Here is a 15,221-nt window from a genome sequence, read left to right as displayed (position 1 = left end):
CTCGACGAGCTGTTGCCATACTATGGACACCTGCGCAAGTTCCATTGTGGCGGGACGCTTCGGCGTTTCAAATAAGTGCAGCCGGTGGTGTAGGATACATACACCCCATAATTTATAGCAGTTTCAGGCCACCACTGCGTACCGCGCTAGTGGAGTTCATAGTTCGATGTCGCCTGTCAGCAATCGTGCGATTTGATGCGATCCCCTCCCAATCAACAACTATTGGGAGCGTCACCTTTCTCAGCACGTCGTTGAAAAGCGCGTCGGCACGAGACACGGATGATCTTATGGGGCAAGATCAGCGGAAAGACCCACGTTTATCACGCGCCAAGCCGCACCCTTGTAGCTGTTTCGGCCAATGGAACCGAAACGCTAGCCGCTGAAGCGGGTCGGCCGACGGGTCAAGCCCTCGGGCGGTTATGATTGGCGACAGAAATAGCATTCCAAACGGCAAGCAGATTGTCGATCGGAATGCGACCGGAAAGACCATCGCGGAAGACAAGATAGAATCCCGGTATTGGTTTCAAGGCCGCTTTGAAAATATGTATAGTTGGAAAAAGAGGGCCAGCCCCCTTGGTATATTCGAGTATTAGTCTAAACAATGTCGTAATCCCATTTACCCTTGCCATACATAGATTTGATTGCCGCATCTATCAGGGCCATAAATCGTTCCTTGTCCATAGAGATATCCTCGTCTTGCCAGTTTCCGTTACCTCTAGGAGCGTCGTCGGCATGCGCACTGTAGTGGCCGAGGTTCATCAGCGAGGCAACATTGCGGAATCCCTTGTGGTTCAACTTCGGCGGCAAGATTTCAACCATGGCTGACCGTGGGTGAAGGAAGAACCCGTGGGTTAGACCAGCGCCATGTACTCCTACCAGGATATCGGTGTCCTGGACGATCTCTAGCTGCCTCTTCATCGTGAGGGCAGCAAAGTCGTAACTGTGTACAGTCACATGGGGGTATTTCGATTCGAGCTCAGCCAGAAATTCGTCACTGTTCACAAGTCGCCTTTTATTGGTACGGTTGATGAACGTCAACATGATCTGGGAATCCTGGCGTGGTTTGGTGCTAGGAAGTCCGTAGAAACTCAACACTCGACGCGAAAATGTGCGCAGGAGAGCCGAGTCTTCACAGCCATGAATAGTCCAGTCGCCCTGCCAAAATGGGTTGCTACCACCGGGCAGCGGTACCACAATGTTCTGCAAAGCACTGTCTTCCGGCAGGTCTTGTGCTCTGACCACAGGCTTGCTGCTCAGCAAAGGCCACAGATCAATGAAAGCTCCGTCCTCGAGATCGTCCAAGAGAACGACCTGTATGTTTTCCATCTCTGCGTCTGAAAGCAGTGGTCGCTTCCCTGGGCCGCTGCGGCTGCTGTCGGGTTGAGAGGTTATTCGCAATACGTCAATGGACATTGCCATGGAGAATATTTCCATCAACGAATGCCAGAAATTATGGTGCATCTCTCGTTTGACTAGAATCGTGAAGGCGCGAGGCTGTGGTGCCGCCGTTGGTAAGGCTTCCGCAGACATCTCTACCCAGTCATTAAAAATCACCCTCGGCCCAGTTTCGTACCAGTAACTTGGGAATTGATTGAACTCCGGGGCGCGAAAGGACGATTTAGAGGGGCTGGGCTCGCCGAGCTCACACTGCAGCATGAACTTGCGAGAGGCTGTATCGAATATCGCATTCTGCCCGAGACAGAAGGTATCCGTCCGGCTGCCAGCCGTCTTACTATGGAAGCAGGTCAACTGCGAACCTGACTGTTCTGTGCAATAGCGAGTCGCAGAATCTCGAAGATTCTCAAGATATGGGACTTCGAAACGTTCGGCACAAAAGGAAGGCTCGTCAGAAGCCGGGGAGTAGTCGGCTGGGAAGCTCAAAGAATCCAAGCTTTGCGGTGCATCATCTTCTGGTATCTCAGTCTGCATGCCCGCAGGCGCCGGCTCGGGGACGCCATTCTCTTCGGATAATGGGCGATATGCGTTGGACGTGAGAAATATCAGTATGACGACTATAACAGCGACAGGGGCGAGTATAGCCCGGCGCGGAGAGGCGAGTTTATACGCACCCATCCTGAGGAAACGGTGGTTAAATCATCGTAAGAGTCAAGTTTCGGGGCAGCTTTCACGCATCTTCGAGGCTCGCGAGGACGGCTCGCAATCGGGGTGCCAAGGGGAAGCACGATTCGTTTGCTGCAGGGTGCGTTGTCCGCTAGTCCAGCTTAGCGCGTGATATCGAAAGTACCAATTTGCACATGGACTGATCAGCGACTGTCTGTTTCCAAAAACGTTGAAACGCTGTGCCGCATTGGCCCTGTAGGCGCCAGGGTGGAGCGCGTGCGTGGGATCGTTTCCCCATCCATCTCTGTCCGCCTGTCAACCAACGAACTTGCTGGCCAGCTGTCAGGAGCAAGTAGGACCTCGAAAAAAAAAGGGTTTGAACCCAATTACCCGTCCATATCAGAGGGGCGAAAATCAGGAACAGGCGCTTGTTCCTGAGGATGCTGGATCGCGAACAAAAGCGGGTCACGGTCTAGAAAAGCGGCTCCGCGCCAGAGACAATGACCTCGCCAGCACAGCAAGCCCGGGTCAGTACTCACAGCGGCCGTGGTAACAGTAGAAATCCATGTGCCTATCCGGTGTGCGTAGCAGAGAGGTGGTAGCAAAATGGTAGGATAGGAAGCTATAGTTAGGCGCCGGACTTAGCCCTAGAAGTTCTCACTATCAAGCCTATTTTTCCCATATGGTATACTCCGTACAATGCTCCCTCGGCTGCTTGAAGGCCTTATCTGACTCCCCGAGGCCTTTAAAACGAACCGCATAGTATCCGTAGTTCCGTACCCTCTGGCAAAAGCCAGCATACGTGCTTGGCCTAGCCTGGCCTACCTCCCTACATGAGCTCCACCTGGTTCTGACAATCTCCACACTCTTGGACAAGAAGTCAGCTACAGGGAGGTTAACCGACCAAGACGGAGAGACGTATCTAAAGGCACAAGATTATGAAGGCCTGCGAAATGGGTCGGTTCCGGCAAACTGGGAGCTGCCAAGTCAACACATTGACCTCTTGCCAGCTCAGGAGAAAACCCCAGCTGCCAGCAATTTCGCAATTAGTGCTGGCTCCTGTTAAGCGTCCTATTATTGCTTTTTTCTGGTTAAATTAGGGACGCGCTATCACAGCCAGCGGCAATAACCCCTACCATGATTGGTACAGCGGCTGTTAGACACAACAAAGGACTACCCAGGCCTGGCACTAGAAATGCACCTTAGCAGCGCCGCACCCAGATGGACCTGTTCTGTAACCGCCTATTCCCAAGCCCGGCCATGGTGCAATCGGGTTAAAATCAAAACTGTCCCACCCCGCGGTTAGGTTCCATGTTTCGGCAATCTCTTCGTCCCTTCACTGCAACCCTATTTCTCCAAAAGATACCGTCCTCCTGCCAGTTGTGAGGCTCCGCGGAACCTTGAGGCCCCAAAATGGTTGTTAAAAATCTGCCTAATGATGGGGAATTGTCTATGAGTGAGGTCTTTACGCCTCCGGACGAATGCTCGAAGAGCTGGACTTTCGAGCCTGCCTACTATAACAGTGCCAAAGGAGGCCTTCTCATGCAAAATGCCGTGACGACTGGAAACAACGACTGCTTCCCCTCTGGATTTAGGAACATGGGTCGAGTCGAAGGACACCAAATCTATAGCCCAGGATACTGTGCCGAAGGGTATACCTCTGCAGGGTTGAATTTCGACGGGTCAACAACAACTGCCGTGTGCTGTCCTTCGTGGGTCTCTCACCTCAAACATCTGTCATGACCATATTTACTAACGAATCTTGCGTTCAGAAATTTTGCCTACTACACGATCCTCACGACTCCAAATGGGTACGACAGCACAATGGTGTTCGCCGGGTGCACTAGCACCTATCCTGCTAGCAGCCCGGCAACGACTGTACTGGCCCGCACAGCGGTTACCGACACGACGACAAGTGCAGTTAAAGGACCGGTTACCATGTGGGCACAGCCAATGACGATAGCATTCGCGGAGAGCGATCTCTCGCTCTTCGTTACGAGCTCTCCAACACCAACATCTACCTCCAGACCCGATTCCGGTTCCATCGAGACAGTGTCCAGCGATGGTCCCAAATCAGCCACCGCTACTCCAGATGCCCCAGCAGCCACGGAATCTTCATCATCATTATCAACCGGAGCAAAGGCAGGAATTGGCATCGGCGTTGGTGGCGCAGCTGTCATTATAATCATCCTCCTATCGTTGTGGTTCTACAAGTCACGACAAAAGAAAAGCAATGCCCGGGTTGCCACCGAACACAACCCTTATATGCCAGAGCTGTCCGCACCGCCGTATCGTCGCTCCGTCAGTGAGCTACCAGGCTTCGCCTCCCCGCGAGGGTATATTCCAGAAATGGAGGATCCCGGTTCCAAGCCGAGTAGGTACGCCGGCACAAGGTTCGAACTAGCCGGTTGACCGAGAGACCGTTTCCTCCTTTTTTTTTCGAATTTAATAATGTCACATTTATATGTATTACACATCTTTCAGCGCCAGGATACCAAATATTGCTATATGTTTTGCTGTTCGCGGGTCGGATTTACTACACCTCATGTTTAATGCCCTTCCTCTTGTTTTCACGCAGCGATCAGTTCAGCGCCTATCCTGTCAGAGTGGCGCATTTTGATGACCTACTTAGATTTCATTCTACACATTATTCTCAGCGCTGATAGAACCTGTTTTGCTAATTAGAAGTCCATGCTTGTTTGCTTCCAAGTGATGCACAATCGAGGCTGACCGCTCAGGTGAGGGTAAAAATTAATTCCATTATTATTTCCACTCATTATTCTCAGAATCCCCCATGAGTAAGACCAGTTGAACAGGCTTTCCGGCTCCGAATCAAGCGAGCATGGTTCGCAGGCATAGGCATCTCCTGTCCGCTGCCTAATGAATCAGTCATGAACCTTCGGCGCCAGAGGCTGCTCCTTCGCCTGGATACCGAAACCAAACTCCAATGGCCCATATCTTCTTAATACTTTCCATTTATCTCCTTCCCAAGTATCTGCAGTCGACCCTTGTTGGGGACGGTCACAGTAGGCTTCATGATACAGTGGACAATGGCGAAGATTCAGAATCTAAGTAGGGCTTATATCTTTTGTTTGGTACGGATTCTCCTGCGTAGTCAGGAATGGCTATCCTACAGTATCCAATGATCTCTTTAGCATACTTTAAAACAGCCAAAACGCAGCTTAACTGAACATATTCACTACAGTCTTTTCACACAGTTGATCTGCCTACTCCATCCACATGCACTACTCCACCTTCTCACGCCAAAGCATGCGTAAAGATGGAGTTTATATTCAAAGTAGTAGCCTCATCCCCAAGTCACCATTTGCAATACACTAAGCCTTTCTGGCAAATACACAGCCGCCGAACAGTGTCTACTTCGCAAGGCTGTTCCCTTACTCAGCAAGATGCCATTGTTTGCACCCCGCACGTTGACACTGCCGCACGCCCAACAACTGCTTACTCCGAACGATTCATCTTTCCTCATTTCATATGAAACTGTGTCCAGATGCTTTAGAAGCTCTGGACAATACCCCAATATGCAGGTTTCAACTAATTCTGATTCTAGGGGCGACCATCCTACCAACCGCCCTTGCCGCCCAGCAGGACGCGCCGGGTTCGAAATCGCCATCACATGTGCCTTGACTGTCGAGGGAAACGCAATCGAAGCACTACTCGATGAGGAGTACGAAACCGACGGCTTCTCGTATGGAAAAGCCTATGGGGACACAAACACTTACACGACGGGGAAATTGGCCAACCAGAATGTGGTAATTGTGTACATGCCGGACGATGGGATAGCGAACGCCGCTGGGGCTGCCGCCAGCCTCAGGTCCAGCTTTGGAGGGATCAAGATGGCCTTGATTGTTGGTGTTTGTGGTGGTGTCCCGAGAACCTCTGGTGGCGGAGATATCTTCCTCGGCGACGTGATTATCAGCTCCTCGGTGGTTCAGTTCGACCATGGAAAGCAGTACCCCAATCGGTTTTTACGAACGGATACCCTCGGGGGATTGAGTCGCGAGATCGGTTCGTTTGCGAAGAAACTATCCGGTGATAATGCGCAGCGAAGAATCCAAGATAAAACGGGTGAATACACTGCTGCGATCTGTGGCCGAGCAGATTTCCGAGGCTCAGTCTGCCCAGGGCCCGACAGAGATATTCTATATCCCCCTGACTATCGCCATAAACATCGACGGCATCCCTGCGAGGTTTGCCAGAGCTGTGTGGAAGAAAATGATGACGTTTGTGAAGCAGCGTTGCACAGCTCCTGCCAATCTTTGGGTTGTGACACGGAGGCGCAGAGAAGGCGCAGCCGTATACAATCAGCTCACAGGTCTTCTGCCAGTGAAGACGATATGGCCATGGCAGATATCGAGAAGGCCCGAACGCCCCGTGTTTATTTTGGTCCAATAGCGTGCAGCAACCAAGTGATGAAGAGTGCGCGGCACCGGGACAGCATAGCCGAACAGCTGGGAGTGATTGCGTTTGAGATGGAGAGTGCTGGTACATGGAATTATGTGCCTACCGTTGTAATCAAAAGTGTGGCAGACTACGCGGACTGTCACAAATCCAAGGACTGGCAAGGCTATGCAGCTGTGGTCGCCGCGGCGTGTACAAAGGCTGTCCTGGAGGAATGGAGAGCTGCAGATGGAACACTTACTTTGCCTGACCGTGTGTCCCAGGGCCCCAGCTTTCAGTAAGTCATCACCATACTGTAAAGCATATCTGACAAAAGTCATTCCCAGTTCTGTCGAAGAGGCAATTGCCGCCTTTGAGAAGACCCATGAAGGAGTCAGGTCGGCTCTTGATAGGTCAAAAGGCGAGGTAGAGAGGAGCGAGAAGCACTGTAAGACTCACAGGTCCGAGATGGAAGACATGGACGAAGAGATGGCAACCCTTGGTAACGCGTTTTATGCCCTCCTTGGTGGCCCAATTACCCGTTTTATCACGGCATTCGACAGTTACATGGGATTTCTCTTAGGTTCACTTTTCCTCTTGGGATTGATGGCCAAAAAGACGGATGAGTCATTGGGGTCACTTATAGAGGCTGAGGGCGAAATCAACGCCGCGAGGGTTGAGGCTGAGTTATTAACAAATGTGGAATCTGAGCTTGGGCACCAAAGCTCCGAGGGCGACTATTCCAAAGGGCAACGTTCTTTGGATGGCAGAGCCAATATTGATGTGCCCACTGCGAACACTGTCACTCAAAGCTCGGATGTCCTGGCCAGGGGAGATGGTCCGGACAGCATGGAGATACAAGCCGAGCGAGACAACAACCAAGCAACCACCATCGCACTAGAAAGTGAAGACTCTGAGTACCTAGCTATATCCCGACCCGGTCAAGAGCCCTCACAGCCCAGTCTCAAACTACAGGTAGCCCGGTCAGCGAACCACGAAAAACAGCTAAGTCTACTTCATCGCCAAGTCAACGATCTTCGAGAGGTGTCCGACAGACTAGACAAATCCCAAGCGGAACTCCGGACTAAGATCAGAGAGACAAGAGATTTACTGGAGCAAGAAAAGAAAATGGAATCAGAGATAGAGAGGAAGAAATCAGAGATAGAGAGGAAGGAAAAGGAGGCCAAAGAACAAAGGAACAAGGGTTTGTTTGGTTGGTGCGTGATTCTGTAACTTGTTGCGTTTATCTGTCAAGATTTCGAGGGCTGTTTGGTATTATGGGAATAGTGCAGTAGCAAGGCGCAAAGGTTCATGAATCCCGTTATACTTCAATGATGGAAGTAACACATTAATTCAGGAAGTACATAGTGCAGAACCACGTAGACACATCACCCAGAGAACACTGGTCCTGAATTCGATCCCAGGTTGCTGCGTCTGATATAGGGTGTATAATGCAATAGAAACGAGAAACCCCGTCTGCTAATTTGGGGCCTATTATTGGTGAAATGGCACGATATTCATTACCAGGACGCAACTCAGCTAAACATATCCACCACAATCACCTTTCTACATCCTACGACACCCTCGGATAATTCCACGTCCAATTGCGAATATAATCCGGATCAACCCCATTATCATACGCCTCATTCCTCGCCAGCATCTGCAGATTCAAAAACCTCTCCCTCGCCCCCGCCGCCCTATTCCCCAACGACTCAATCCGGTCAATCGCATCAATCGCAAGACTATACCGATCCGTCTGATTGCGCACCGCCAGCTCAAACGGCGTGTCGATGTTTCCCTTTTCTTTATACCCGCGCACATGCAGGTTACGCTGGCCGGGCCGTTTATATGTAAGCCTGTGCACGAGCCACGGGTACGAGTGGAAACTGAAGATGATAGGCTTGTCCGTGGTGAAGACGGCTTTCCACTGGCGATCCGGCATGCCGTGCGGGTGGTTTACTGTGGAAATGAGCTTGAAGAGGTCGACGACGTTGACGAAGCGGATTTTCAGACCGGGGACGTGGCGTCGCAGCAGGTCTGTTGCGGCGAGGGCTTCGTGGGTGGGAACGTCGCCGCAGGCGGCCATGACGACGTCCGGCTCGCTGCCTTGGTCGTTGCTGGCCCAGTCCCAGATTCCGAGCCCTTTGGTGCAGTGCGAGATTGCGTCGTCCTTGTTCAGGAATTGGATGTGCTCTTGCTTGTCGGCGACGATGACGTTGACGTAGTTGGCGCTGCGGAGGCAGTGGTCTGTTACGGAGAGGAGGGTGTTTCCGTCGGGTGGGAGGTAGATGCGGACGACTTCGGGGGATTTGTTGGCGACGACGTCGAGGAAGCCTGGGTCTTGGTGGGTGAAGCCGTTGTGGTCCTGGCGCCAGACGGTGGAGGTGAGCAGGATGTTGAGCGAGGCGACCTTGGCGCGCCATTCGACTTCGAGGCATTTCTCGATCCATTTGCAGTGTTGGTTGACCATCGAGTCGATGATGTGGATGAATGGCTCGTAGCTGTTGAGGAGCCCGTGGCGGCCGGACAGGACGTAGCCTTCTAGCCAGCCTTCGCAGGTGTGCTCGCTGAGCATTTCCATGACGCGGCCGGTTGTGGTGAGGTTTCCTCCGTCGTTATCCTCGTCGAAGTATTCTCCCAACCAGACTTTCTTGCCTGCTTTGTAGATCTCGGAGAGTTTGTTGGACTCGGTCTCGTCTGGGCCAAAGACGCGGAACGAGGTCATATTGTTGCCGACGACGTCCCGGAGGAACTTGGCCATGTTGGCCATGCTGGGACGGACTGACACTCCAGGCTCAAGGTCTTTGAGAGCGTAGTCGCGGAAGTCGGGCATATCGAGTGGTCTGCGTAGGAGACCACCGTTAGAGACAGGGTTGGCGCTCATTCGGAAGTTGCCTTTGGGGGCGAGTTCCTTCAACTCAGGAATCAATTTTCCATCTTTGAACAATCGCTCAGGCCCGTAGCTCTTCATCCAGGATTCCAAGAATTTCAAGTGTGACTGGTTGGTCAAGACGTCGGTGATTGGGATCTGGTGAGCGCGCCAGAAGCCTTCAAGGAGTTTTCCGTCGACTTCGCGGGGCGCAGTCCAGCCTTTCGGAGAGCGCAGGATAATCATAGGCCAGTGACCTCGGGAAGCCTTTTTCGAGTCGCGGGCTTCTTTTTGGATCTTCTTTATCTCCAACACGCAATGCTCGAGGGTAGCGGCCATTGCCTGGTGCATGCTTGGAAGGTCGCTGCCCTCGACAAAGTACGGTGACCATCCATATCCGCGGAACAGTGCTTCTAATTCCGGGTGAGGGATTCGAGCAAGTACAGTAGGATTGTTGATCTTGTACCCGTTCAGATGAAGAACAGGCAGAACAGCACCATCGGTAATCGGATTCAAGAACTTGTTGCTGTGCCAGCTCGTAGCGAGAGGTCCAGTCTCCGCCTCGCCATCGCCAACCATCGTAAGCGTGATTAAGTTGGGATGGTCAAAGACAGTTCCAAAGGCGTGAGAGATGGAATATCCCAGCTCGCCACCCTCGTGTAAACTGCCCGGCGTCTCGGGCGTAGCATGGCTGCCAATGCCACCAGGGAAAGAGAACTGTTTGAAGAACCTCTGCATGCCTCGCTCATCCTCAGCCTTGTCGGGGTAGACTTCCGAGTAGACGCCTTCAAGATACGACTGGGAGATGATTCCAGGAGCGCCATGTCCAGGTCCAGAGACGAAGAGTACATCAAGGTCATACTTCTTGATCAGGCGGTTCATGTGGATCCAAGTAAAAGACTGGCCGGCATCAGATCCCCAGTGGCCTAGCAGTCGAGATTTAAGGTGTTCGCGTCGTAAAGGCTCCTTGAGAAGGGGATTCTCGCGCAGATAGAGCATGCCCAGGCAGAGGTACAAGCTCGCCCGGAAATAGGCGTCGGTCTTGCGGACATCTTCGGCGGAGAGCGGCTTCCCGGGGATTGTAGAACGCGCAGCTCCATACGCAGAGATGCTCTCCGAGTCCGCTTTGTTCGACATTGTTAATATTGTGTGTTACCGACAGGAGTGGTGTGGCTGCCTGCAGTTGGCAGTTGAAGGCATGTATGAGGGTATAAACCCGGCAGCGAGTCTGTGACGCATGACTTTCATTTTGATGGACTAGCAGGATCTCGGCCCTGGAAGGTCATGACGCCTGAACCGAGAGCAAGCAGGCGCGTTGTTGTTGGTTCTGGTCTGGTTCTGTTCTCGTTCCATCCGCGGCTTCCGTGGGGCTATCCCTCTTTCGGATGAATGCCTTACCAACGAGGTATCGCTGTAAGGCAGCGATCTCAGCTCGCAATTAACAGCAGCTGTATGAGAATTGGGTTTAAGTTGCCCACTTATAGACTTAGTAGTTCGAGTACACTTTTCTTTCCTTCCAATTGTATATTCCGGTACCACCAATATTCTTTTATTGTCACATATATACTCCCACAATCCCCCGTAATCTGAAATATAACGGAATATATCAAGCAAGGCTAAAACCACTAACACCAACACTTCGAATATTCCTCGCCCGATTCTCAACAGCCGCCGTCTCCAGCTCCAACTCAATATCCGCCACGCTCCCGGTGAGCTGGATAAACCCCTCCTCATCCAAATCACTCAAAGCCCTCTTCAGCCACACGCGACAAGTAACCGGAGGTGCCGTCGAAACAGCCTCGAGTCTAACACCCAGAGGCCCATGCAATGCCGGGTCCATGGCAGCGATCTTCATTGCCACTAGTAGCATCAGGGCCTTCGGGGTCCCTGTTGAACACCGAGAGAGATATTTCCATTTATGGCCGGTGTCGGCGTTGTTGACGAGGTGGTACTGCTGCCCGTCGGTTTCGGTTCTTGCGAGATAGAATTCCCAGTGGAATTGTCGCTCCGATCCGAGATCTGAGAGCAGGATGTACAGGCTGTTTGGGTCGAAGGTGATGGGGTTTGGCATGGTCTCCTGTTGCTGTGTCCTTGTTAGGAGATGTGGCAATAAGTGGATGGGTTGGTACAACCCTTTGATCCAAATATCTGCAATCGGACTTCAGCAATTATCTAGGAGGGTTGTGCTAGTGCTCCAATCCTCTATTTTATGAGCGCGGGGCACACGGGCAAGGACAGCAGCGCATTCACCAGATATACGCTAACCATGCAGCTTGGGAGGTAGCATCCTATAAATCCCTGCGCTAAGATAGGTTGCATAATGTATTATGATTGATGCCCTTTGTTCCTCGCACAACATCAGGCTTCGAGTCCGTCGACGGGCACCACGCTTCTCGACGAGAACTACTGCTGGCCAAATACTTCCGTTACAAGTTAGTTGAAAAGGAAAGCATGCAGTCAGCATTGGAAACCATTTTCAGCGCCAGTCTCGCACCAACCGAGCACCTGCTGCTGAAGCATTTTGTCGAGGGCGCAGTGCATCCAGACAAGGCAGCTGGCTATCTTTTATCCAGAGTCAAAGAATCCAACAGCCAGGTGGAGCAAGCACTTCGCGAACTGAAACAGGATTGGAGGAATCTTGTATCTCTAGTTACCATCCATGAAGATGCATCTGTCGTCGAGGACAACTAATGCATTTCAGTAACGACGGTTGATGCTATTCCCTGCCATGTGCAAGACTTGGCTATTCAGCGGGATGGACAGGACTATACGCTGAGACGAATACCGAGTCATGTTCCAGGGTCGAAGATACAACCTGCATATATCATTCCCCCATCCATGATTCGGAGTCTCGTCTCTGGCGATCAGGTGAGCTGCACTAGAATCATGCTGGCTGGTCAAATTTGACATTTGCAGAACTGTTTAATGCCACTATTGGAGGCGTTCCTATCTGTGGATTATGTTGCTCGACTCAGAAGGCTCCTTGAGGCCGAGCCAGATGATACTCCAACACTGCTCCAGAATATTCTGTCTCTTCCGCCCAGTATACATAAAGCATTTCGCGCAGGATACCTCGATATTCGAACGCGGACCGAACTGGGCGAAAATCCACCACCTATAGATGAGGAGTATCTTGACAATTGCGGAGTATGTGTTTAACCCCCGTATCTTTGGTGCGACTAATTAACAACACAGTATGGGCTACGCCGTCTCTACCCGGACGAGATTTCCGGCTTATATCTAGGAGATGGCACTCGGTTCCAAAATATAATGCATTACTTTCAGCTATCCACACCTGACCCGAAACACCTCTTCCTTCCAAGTAACTTTTTGATCAACGTGCATTTTCGATTTGCCACAGCATTGCATCTCTTCTATATCGAAGTCAAGGTTGCCAGGGGATGGCCTCGAAAGTCAATAGGTGAGAGCCGCGAGATGATTCATCTCTGCTTGCTTACTGATATGTTTCGAGGACTTTCCCTACCGCAAAGAGTCCGCTCCGGACTCTGCTGGCTTTGGCTTAGGTTACCAAAGTGGCTGAGGGTGTCCACCTACATGCTTCTAAACAGAATTGGACGCAAGCTCTATCCTCTTGAAGCTAGTGTCTGGGCGCAGCGTTTGCCGTTCGGCTGTACATGAAGCAGTGCACCAGGGCCGGAAAACGAGCCGAACGTTCTGAGGCTTATTGAAAGCCAAACGAGCATCCCGGCCCCACGGCCGATCGACACCTGGGAATCCGATGGAATAATTAACATTCTGATGACACGCCTATCAGGCGTACCCATCCAGGAGGTCTGTCATTTGATGTCCTACGCAGAGCGTGATGGTTTCGCAAATGATATCAAAGACTGTGTTGAACAGCTACGCAAACTCCCGAATTTCTCACCATACCTGATATGTAATTCACTTGGAGGCGCAATTACGGATCATCGCATCCCAGGGGACACTGGCGGCCCGTTCAAGACAGAGACCGAATTCAATGACCACCTATCAAGTCACCTAAGGGTCCCCTTCTCAAGGCTCGTTGAGCTGAAGAATCTCTCTCCCCGTGACCACTAGCACTTTTACTTTACGCACTCCGACTTCCATCCGACTAATCTCCTTGTGGAGCGCGGGCGACTCAGTGCTATTGTGGACTGGGAGTCGGCGGGCTTTCGGCCGGAATACTGGGAGTTTGCCAAGGCCATGTATGGTACGATGGGCGGTGGTGTTATGGGCGACATCTTCTGGCGGGCGTTTGGTCCGCGAGTATGAAGCTGAACTGGAAGTGCAAAGGCAGCTGTGGTATTTGACTCCGTTTGGGTCTTGATTGCAGCAGCGTACTAGGTTAATACTCTAACTTCAATGGTTTTGAGTAATATAATTACATGCATCTACAAGCACAATACTATTTCAAGAATCACTGGAATGCAAACTAAGCCTACTTACCCTTCCATCTTTCGGGCGATGCTCTCCACGTGCGGGGATGTTAGGGTTGCTGATCATATCACATCATTGCATGAGGCACCAGTGGGTCACCAGAGTTCCTTATTTAAGCTGCCCCTCTGCCCCTCAGCCCCTCAGCCTTCAGGAATCAGGAACTCTTTTACTCCAGTTACTCCGTACTCCGTATTTCATCAAGATGTCGCTCCCCCGCCCGCCCCTCGACCCCGACCTGCAGCCCGCCCAGGACCGCTTCTCCAAAGACAGCGGCCTCATCCCGCAAGAGAAGCTCGATGCCCGCCGAAATGCCGCTCGCCTAAGCTGGGAGGCCATCAGCAAAGGCAAAGAAGACTCCATCAGCCACACCGAAGTCGACATCCCGGGCCCCGCCGGCCCTCTCCGCGCCTCGATCCTGCGCTCCAAGAACCCCGAACACGCCAACAAGCCCCCCGCAGAGACCATCGGCATCGTGCACTTCCACGGCGGCGGCTTCTGCACCTCCGATCGCTTCCACGGGCTCAACACCCTTTTCCCCATCATCGAGACCCTCGGCGCCATCGTCATCGGCGCCGAATACCGTCTCACCCCAGAACACCCACAGCCCGCACCCGTAGAAGACTCCTACGCCACCCTGCAATGGGTCGCATCGCAGTCCGCCGAACTCGGCTTCAACCCCAAGAAACTAATTACCTGCGGCGGCTCCGCAGGCGGGAATCTCACAGCCGGTGTATCCCTACTCGCGCGCGACCGCAACGGCCCCTCCATCCTCGGCCAACTCCTCTTCTACCCCTGGATCTCAGACGAGACGTCCTCGCCGTCGCTGCAGCAATTCGGCGACGTGCAGCCCTGGACGAAGGAGGATACGGCGCACGCTCTGGACTTTGCGCTGGGACAGGACCGGGAGGGCGAGAGTATTTATACGATTCCGGCGTCTGCGCCGGATTTGTCGGGCCTCCCGCCTACGTATCTGGATGTGGGCGAGGCGGATGTGTTTCGCGACCAGGACGTGGATTTTGCGAATCGGTTGTGGAGTGATGGGGTTGCGACGGAGTTTCATGTCTGGTTGGGGGCGTGGCATGCTTTTGATACTTTTGCGCCCGAGGTTGAGGTTAGCAGGAAGGCGTTCCAGGCGCGGCTTGAATGGGTGAAGAGGTTGGTGGAGAGGTCAGAGAGGACTTGATAGAGCTAGACTTACAATAGATTTGCTGTCATGGGAAGTTGTGCCGTCTCTGTAGATAATCCTATCTGTGTATTCATTCCAGCAAGCTTCTAGGGAGTTCCCTTGGGTGTTGATTGCGGGTTGAAGAGTGCTCACCGGGTTGTCAGAAATGTTGGACCTCGAGTTCACCTGGAAGTGGATAGCAGTATTCACCACAGAATGCATCAAATTGAGCACTCTGATATTCTGGGGACCTGGTCAGATCGAGTCTGGGGTGGATGGGGCAGAAATGGCGAACAATGAGTGGTGCAT

General features: G+C 52.3%; 8 protein-coding genes across 8 annotated transcripts; 5 read left to right on the top strand and 3 right to left on the bottom strand.

Annotated features, from left to right (window-relative positions):
• Positions 1–594: 594 nt before the first annotated feature.
• On the bottom strand, positions 595–2,073 carry APUU_50174S (uncharacterized protein; the record flags this gene model as incomplete). The annotated part of the gene is made up of 1 exon (XM_041705142.1): positions 595–2,073. One exon carries the CDS (start codon positions 2,071–2,073, stop codon positions 595–597), a length of 1,479 nt encoding a protein of 492 aa, XP_041557657.1.
• A 1,401-nt stretch (positions 2,074–3,474) lies between these two features.
• APUU_50173A (uncharacterized protein) lies at positions 3,475–4,473 on the top strand (the record flags this gene model as incomplete). Its single annotated transcript, XM_041705141.1, has 2 exons — positions 3,475–3,773; positions 3,834–4,473. The coding sequence occupies 2 exons, from the start codon at positions 3,475–3,477 to the stop codon at positions 4,471–4,473; spliced, it is 939 nt and encodes a 312-aa protein (XP_041557656.1).
• Positions 4,474–5,600: 1,127 nt separating this feature from the next.
• APUU_50172A (uncharacterized protein) lies at positions 5,601–7,692 on the top strand (the record flags this gene model as incomplete). Its single annotated transcript, XM_041705139.1, has 2 exons — positions 5,601–6,757; positions 6,807–7,692. The coding sequence occupies 2 exons, from the start codon at positions 5,601–5,603 to the stop codon at positions 7,690–7,692; spliced, it is 2,043 nt and encodes a 680-aa protein (XP_041557655.1).
• Positions 7,693–8,032: 340 nt separating this feature from the next.
• APUU_50171S (phosphoketolase family protein) lies at positions 8,033–10,465 on the bottom strand (the record flags this gene model as incomplete). The annotated part of the gene is made up of 1 exon (XM_041705138.1): positions 8,033–10,465. One exon carries the CDS (start codon positions 10,463–10,465, stop codon positions 8,033–8,035), a length of 2,433 nt encoding a protein of 810 aa, XP_041557654.1.
• Positions 10,466–10,934: 469 nt separating this feature from the next.
• On the bottom strand, positions 10,935–11,399 carry APUU_50170S (uncharacterized protein; the record flags this gene model as incomplete). Its single annotated transcript, XM_041705137.1, has 1 exon — positions 10,935–11,399. One exon carries the CDS (start codon positions 11,397–11,399, stop codon positions 10,935–10,937), a length of 465 nt encoding a protein of 154 aa, XP_041557653.1.
• A 263-nt stretch (positions 11,400–11,662) lies between these two features.
• Positions 11,663–12,019, top strand: APUU_50169A (uncharacterized protein; the record flags this gene model as incomplete). Its single annotated transcript, XM_041705136.1, has 1 exon — positions 11,663–12,019. The coding sequence occupies one exon, from the start codon at positions 11,663–11,665 to the stop codon at positions 12,017–12,019; it is 357 nt and encodes a 118-aa protein (XP_041557652.1).
• Positions 12,020–12,166: 147 nt separating this feature from the next.
• APUU_50168A (uncharacterized protein) lies at positions 12,167–13,582 on the top strand (the record flags this gene model as incomplete). The annotated part of the gene is made up of 6 exons (XM_041705135.1): positions 12,167–12,196; positions 12,245–12,475; positions 12,524–12,749; positions 12,801–12,959; positions 13,104–13,333; positions 13,388–13,582. The coding sequence occupies 6 exons, from the start codon at positions 12,167–12,169 to the stop codon at positions 13,580–13,582; spliced, it is 1,071 nt and encodes a 356-aa protein (XP_041557651.1).
• Positions 13,583–13,949: 367 nt separating this feature from the next.
• Positions 13,950–14,930, top strand: APUU_50167A (alpha/beta hydrolase; the record flags this gene model as incomplete). Its single annotated transcript, XM_041705134.1, has 1 exon — positions 13,950–14,930. The coding sequence occupies one exon, from the start codon at positions 13,950–13,952 to the stop codon at positions 14,928–14,930; it is 981 nt and encodes a 326-aa protein (XP_041557650.1).
• Between the last annotated feature and the right edge of the window lie 291 nt (positions 14,931–15,221).

Source organism: Aspergillus puulaauensis, chromosome 5, assembly GCF_016861865.1.
Source record: "Aspergillus puulaauensis MK2 DNA, chromosome 5, nearly complete sequence".
NCBI lineage: Eukaryota > Fungi > Ascomycota > Eurotiomycetes > Eurotiales > Aspergillaceae > Aspergillus > Aspergillus puulaauensis.
Note: the sequence above shows the minus strand (reverse complement) of the source record. Positions and strands in the feature narration are given on the sequence as shown.